This window comes from Malus domestica, chromosome 14, assembly GCF_042453785.1.
Source record: "Malus domestica chromosome 14, GDT2T_hap1".
Taxonomy (NCBI): Eukaryota; Viridiplantae; Streptophyta; class Magnoliopsida; order Rosales; family Rosaceae; genus Malus; species Malus domestica.
The window spans coordinates 17290510-17297160 of NC_091674.1; the positions used below are offsets into that span (position 1 = coordinate 17290510).

General features: G+C 40.6%; 1 protein-coding gene across 1 annotated transcript; it reads right to left on the reverse strand.

Moving 5' to 3' along the window:
• Window positions 1–2454: 2454 nt before the first annotated feature.
• On the reverse strand, window positions 2455–6147 carry LOC103436813 (uncharacterized). The gene is made up of 3 exons (XM_008375289.4): window positions 4816–6147; window positions 2951–3493; window positions 2455–2778 (listed from the first exon to the last, which is right to left on the reverse strand). The coding sequence occupies exons 1-3, from the start codon at window positions 5740–5742 to the stop codon at window positions 2677–2679; spliced, it is 1572 nt and encodes a 523-aa protein (XP_008373511.1). The 5' UTR covers window positions 5743–6147; the 3' UTR covers window positions 2455–2676.
• Window positions 6148–6651: the final 504 nt, after the last annotated feature.

Below are 6651 nucleotides of genomic sequence, written 5' to 3' on the forward strand. Positions count from 1 at the left end.
AGAATAACATATTCATATTAAAGCTCAAGGCTTCGCCCTAGCATAAAGAATTAGTTACGCATATTCATAATTGAAATCATAGAAAATATTATTAAGAAGAAAATGAATGAAAACACCTTAAAGTAGAAAATCTTCAAGAAAGCGTACAAAGAAAACTAAGAACGGAAAAAGATTAAAATCCCCTCTAGCTATCGTACAAACCCTAGTCTTTTTCTCCAATTAGGAAACTAAATAATAAAATAAAATAACTTAGAAAATAGAGTCCTAATTAAGCTAGGAACATCTGCACAGAAACTGTCCAGCCAAATTTTAGCCTCAAATCTCCTCCAAATCCAGCTTGAGATAGCTTGCTTTAAAGATCAGGACGTTCCGAACACATCTTCAGAAAGCTACAAAACCATCCGATGTCATCTTGGGCTCCAAAAATGTAAGTCAAGGCCAAAACGTCATTATTCCAACACCGTGCATTGCTCCTTTATTTTATTGCCAGAAAATCATCGCTTGGTAGAAAAATCTGATCTTTTGATACGACCAAGCTAACTGATTCACGAACATCTTCCAACTAGAATTACTCCAAAATTCGTCCATTTGACCATGTTTTGCTCCAGAGGAAGTCGAAAGTTCTATTTTGAAAATACAATTCAAAGTATCAAAATTCTCCCAAAATATTAACCAAAATATACTAAGAATAAGGTTAAATATATAATATAAAATCTACTCATCAATCATCTCCAACCGAAGGGGCCAAAGGGTCATAGGCCAAACATAGTCATTTGACAAAAAACCATCTCCAACCGAGGGGGTCAAAGGGCTATAGGCCAAACATAATTTATTATTTTAATTGAATTAATATGGTTAATTGAATTGAACAACCATATTAAAATAAGGTTTTCAGACATATTTTGAGTGCCACTTGTCGCTAAATTAGTAAGCCTTCAGATTTCTTATCTTTATAGAATGAAAAGGATGTAAAAAATTGGTGAAAATTGAAATAAAATGAGGTAAGATATTATGAAATTGTGAAAATGATGTGAGAAATGGGGTAGAAATAGCTTAGGTATTTATAAAAAAATAAAAAATAATAAAGAAAAAGATAGGTAGCATGTGCTTGGGCTGGGATATAAGGTTGGCGGGCTAGCTGCTCTTGGCCAACCCTTTGGCCAGTTCTCCCATTTTTGGGCAGGCGGGGCCCACAAGTCCTTCAGCTTAGCTCTCGGTTTAAGACTATTTTCGTGTCAAAACAGGTTATTTTAGCTCTATAGCCCTTTGACCTGATCGTTTGGAGATGGCCTAATGTCTCAACTTGTATTTCAAATACATAAAAAAGTCGGGAGAGTCCCATTTTGTAGTGAGCAACGTGACCGAACTTATAGTATTTTTACACGAGATACCAGTGTCATGTCGATCTCGCCTAATGCAAGAACATGCACCATACAACAAAATAAAGTGAAGAATAAAGATTGCGAAAAAGCAAAATGAAATTTGTGATGGAGGGACCACTCAAGTTTTCTAACATTTTGTTGATATGATAAAAATAAATTTGAAATTTAGACAAAAGTCATAGTTTACATATGAATATGCATTTTTTTTTTTTTTTGAATTCATAAACATAAAAATCTAGGATTTTTGTGTGAAAAAAAAAAAACTTGAAACTTGAGATTCAATTCCTAGGTATAAATTTCATGTACGTACGAGTCATTTCCAAATTTTTGTAAGTGAGAGTTTAAAAATAAAAAACACATGAAAACTCAACCATGATTGGCCGCCACCACCATATGTCACCACCACCACCACCACCCCCCATGATCACCATCACAGCTACCGCCACCACCATCGCCATCGTCACCGCCCACCATCATCACCTTCGTAGCCACCACTACTACTAGCACATTTCATAATTACTATCTTTTATTTATGTATTAATAACTCTATGCACACATTAAATTTCATATTTAAATTATATCGTTCTTTTAGGTTAAACAAATAAGAAAATTCATAAATTCTAGAAAATAAAATTCCCTCATTTCTATTTTTCGTTATTTTAGAATTCTTTAGTAATCTTAAATTTTCTCATCCAAACACATTGTAATTAAATTGTCACAAAATCAAGCTACTAGCACCTACGAATTCAATACGTATGTGATACCATGCACGAGGAAAACTTGGCTCCTTAAGATTACAGAGTTCCTCCTCAAGATACTTTGTGACCATTGAGGAAACTTTGTACTCATGATTGCAACTCTTCATAAGTACAAAGATCTACCATCATGCATGGGTCCAAACATATACTTTTGGGCAAAATTAATTATAAATTGAATAAATAATTTAAGAAAAATTTAAAAAAAAACTCCTGATATTGTACACTTTAACGAAAAACCACATTTTTACACTAAAAAATCAATCCTGATACTATTCACTTTACCCTTAGTTTGTCCTTATTATTAAAATTCAAAGTTTTCAAGCCATTTTCATTAGTTTTCCTATAATTTAACTGCTGTTCAGAGACAACATTGGAATGTTATAGCCTACATATTTTGTACATGAAACATTTCTCTTTTGTCTTTTTAATGATTGTTTTGGCAATCGATTCCCCCAAAATACAACAAAATTGGAACTTTAAGATAACAAATTAAGAAATAACTAAGCCTAAATGATCAATTGGTGAAAAAAAGTTGTTTAAATTTCACTGATCTCACCCTCTTTACATAAACCAACATCTATCACCATGGTCCCCTTCTTCTTCGAGTCCACGATCCTGCAACAATTTCGCCTCGGAGACTGCCCAGAAACACACCCAAAAACAAAGGAATGAAAACGCGTTAGCCATCGTTCTTGTTTCAGTCGACAAAGATGTGGTGGTGAAGTGTAGTGCAGTAGTAGATAAGTGAATGGAAAGTTCAGGGTGGTGGTAAATGGAAAAGAGGAGTGCAAGCTCTTGAAATGTACTTACTCTATCCCATAGATGCGGGTCGGGCTTCTTATGAACCTCAACTTTGTCTAGACTAGAAGGATTAGCCATCTTCCACTTGCAGTGGGGATGAGGGGTACGATGCTGGACATACTCGCTAATTGTTGAATTCGTCGTAGCATTAAACCTTACCTTTGACAAGTAATAGACAAAAGGTTTCTGGCATGCGTTTCGGCTAACAGGACGGGTGTTGAATGCATATGCAGTGTAATCTGCTCTTCTGTACCAATTTAAAAACGTTCGGGATGGCATTTCCATCTCACGGGGAGAAAAGACTCCCCGAAAAATTTGTACAGCAAAGCCCCATGAAACTGAAATGGTCCAGCTCTTTGACTTGTCGTAGCAGATGGATTGTTGCATAATTCCTGCCGAGTCCAGCTTCACTGGTGCAAAAAGCAGCTGAAGGGCTTGAATACGGGTCACATTGGGGAAGATGGGCTCGACCACATCCAAGTGATGCATCGTTACTAAGGGTGCGACTGGGTGTGCTGCAAGGAGCCCGAACAGGTTTCCGTACACATCGTACTGAGAGCCATTGATAAGAAAGAAACGCACCGTAAGTTCACACCAAATCTATCTGAAAAAAATCTACAATTTAAGCATACAGAAAATAAGAACATTACTAAGAAACTAATTTAGAAGTGAGACTGCTATTTATTCACACTCAACCCCTAAAACCAGAAAAACATTGTGGGAACGGCAGCTGAGGTTCTTGCTCTATTTAGTACACATAATGGAAGAACCCTGGGCGAAAATTGGAAAATTATACTCAACTTGTTTTAAGCAAGGCATACCCAACTACCGGTCTAGCCAACCAAAAGCCAAGGCTACTAAATGCTTCACAATGTGCCGCGCCGGCAACAGAAGTTAGACGGCTTGACAAAGTAACACATGAGGGACAAGAGATTAGTGGCTTGAAAGTGAGGGATCCACCATTTTAGAACAAGATATTCAACCTAAACCTAGATTCTCCTTCAAAATCAAGGAAAAAATTACGAAACACCTAATCCCACATTCATTAATGAACTGCATTAAGCCAAACTAAACCTACGTTTGTTGAATGCAGCAAATATATATCGGTTTAACCTAAAGCTCGCAACAAATCCGCCCTTGCCTGCTATAATTCTATGCCAAAATTAAGCTTAATCCACCAATGTAAAAAGACCACCGACATAAATTGAGGTTGGGCAAAACGGAAGCCTCCATCCATTCAATGTCGACAGGACACTGCTGACTCGGTAAAGGAGCGTGACGTACACGGACAGCAAGTGGTCGTGGGGGATGTGGACTTGTGTAGGTGCGTGGTGTGTAGTGAGCTGTGAGACAAACCTGGTCTAACCCTTAAATGCGCGTGGGGCCCATTCCGTCATCCACGTATCCCGAGCATTGACAACGTTGCGCAAATCACCCGCCTCGTCTTAAGATCCCCTCCTCGGACCCAATGTTTTGTTTTTATATACCCGTTTTACGGTCTAGGGAACCGACACGACGAAACGGCCCAATCTACCATTCGCCGACACCGGAAGGTAACGTATAGGGAATTATCGAACTAAGAAGATGATTAAACATTAATTAAACTCGCTAATACTTAATTAAACATAGAACACTAATTAATTGCAGTTCCAGAATTCAATGCACAGAGCCAAACCGACACTGACCCAATTCGTGTTTCGGACGATTTTTCGGCCGAAACTTGAGAGTTTAGGGAGATGCCGGGTGTAATTCCTAGTTTCCATTGCAGGAAATCAAGCTGGGTTTTCAAATTCGGAAAATACCAGATAAATTCAAGCCAAATTACGACTAATTAAAGCAAAAACAAATCAAATTAAGCAGATTAGAGTACGGACCTGGTGAAATCCGAGTTCTTTAGTGAGTGGGACGCCGAGTTCCGCCATGCACGCATGCATTCGGTCGTCGGAGCCGTAGAGCCCGGGGTACCTCTGAATGCACCGGTCCTGCATTTTGCTCAGCGCCATCGCCAGTGGGTAGCTGATGGCAAAACCGCCGCCGCCGTACGCCATGCCGTACGAGAAGAAAATGTTCTGCAGGTGGCTCTCCGATAAGCTCCCGATATAATAGTACTGCGTGTGGTCGTACTTCCTCAGGACCCGGACGAGGTTGTCGGTGATGAAAACGGTGTCATCGTCTCCCATCACGAACCACCGAACGTCCTTGAGGCCGAGACGCAGCGTTTCGCTCACGATCCGGGATATCCGAATCGCGGACCGGTGGCCCTGTTTGTTCGTGTAGGCGAACCCGGAGGTGTCGCCGGAGATTTTAATCGGCGGGAGGCCGACGCCTTCCGGGTTTTTATCCTCTACTTCGCGGTCCAGCCAGACTATCCCGCGCATCGACTTGGGCTTGTACCAGAGCTTGATGTAGTTCTTCCTCTGTTTCCAGAGCTTGGCGGAGGCGGCAATGCCGAAAACGATGTCGTTTATCTCTGTCGGCTGGTTTGCTTTATCGGGTTGTTGGGTTTTGAGCTGGAGCATCTGGGAAGTCCGATCTTGGGCGGTGGTGGTGTTGCCGGTGGAGGAGGAGGAGGAGAGGCGGAGAGGGGTAAAAGGGTCGTTGTCGTCGGAGCAGGCGGCGCGTGAGGTGGAGACGACCTTGAGAGTGTACACGATGTAAGTGAGAGAGACGAAGAGGAGGAGCCAGACGAGGAGTTTAGGGGTGGCTCGAGATTGGGAGCCGGGTCCAGGAATTGGGGTCCCTGTGGAGCTCCGCATCTGATCCCAAATCACTTTCTCTTGATCTTTCTGGCTCCCTTTCATTTTTCTCTCTAAGTCCCTCTCTCCCTCAAAGCTCAAGGCTTTTCGCTGCACTCTGTTGATTGAAGAAAAAAAATCAGAGGTTTTGCAGCATTGGGTTTTCAAAGGGTGTTAGATTGTGGGGGATATTTGGTTCCTTTGGGAACCCAATTGGGGCGGTTCAGATCTCTCTGGAATTTTCAATCAGTGGTGGAGAAAGATTGGGACTTTTTGGGGGAGAATTGGGGAGACCCCAGTTGGGGGATTTGTGGGGTTAGGAGGTTTGGAATTGAAGGAAATGGGAGTGAAAAGGAGGAAGAAGATGAGGATGGTGTTGGTGTTGCAGAAGAGAGGTAAAGGTGAGAGCTTGCATTGCTTGCTGCCAGGTTGCACAAATCATCCCCGAAGAGAGCTGCACCCCCGAATTTTAATCTCTATTACTTTTTTCCTTTTTTTTGTCTTTTTTTTGTTTTAATTTTGTTAATTTGTTTTGTATTTGTGTGGGTTAATTTCACAATTGCCCCTAAGATTTGCAGATTTTTTCACTTTGGTCTTCCAACCTTTTTTCCGTCACAGTTTGGTCCTTTAACTTTTCAATGTATATCACTGGACCAGGATTTTGTCTAGATCATTCTTTAAGAGCAAATCCACCCCAAAGGACTTTGCGCCAGCATCCAGCGCATTTATCCATTCAAATGAACAGTAATAGACCCCAGTGAACAGTAATAGATCAAAGCATCTCCACCCCTAAAAATGCGCTGGCACCCAGTTCATCTAATATTATATTATTTTATTCATATCAATTAATATTTTATCAATTCTTTTTTTTTCTTTTTTCTTCCTTTCTCTCGAAAGGTCTTGCAGTTTTGTTTCCTTCCTACTGCTTCCATTCCCTCTCCGGTCCTTTCTCTTCTTCTTCTTATTTTCCAACAT

Bases quoted from the DNA above. Each gene is read 5' to 3' on its own strand.
- LOC103436813 (XM_008375289.4), bottom strand. From the start codon at position 5,742: ATGAAAGGGAGCCAGAAAGATCAAGAGAAAGTGATTTGGGATCAGATG. The intron at 3,494-4,815 runs GTCCGTACTCTA...AATGGCTCTCAG, and splicing joins AAGAACTCGGATTTCACCAG to TACGATGTGTACGGAAACCT. The intron at 2,779-2,950 runs GTAAGTACATTT...GTTTCTGGGCAG, and splicing joins ACCCGCATCTATGGGATAGA to TCTCCGAGGCGAAATTGTTG.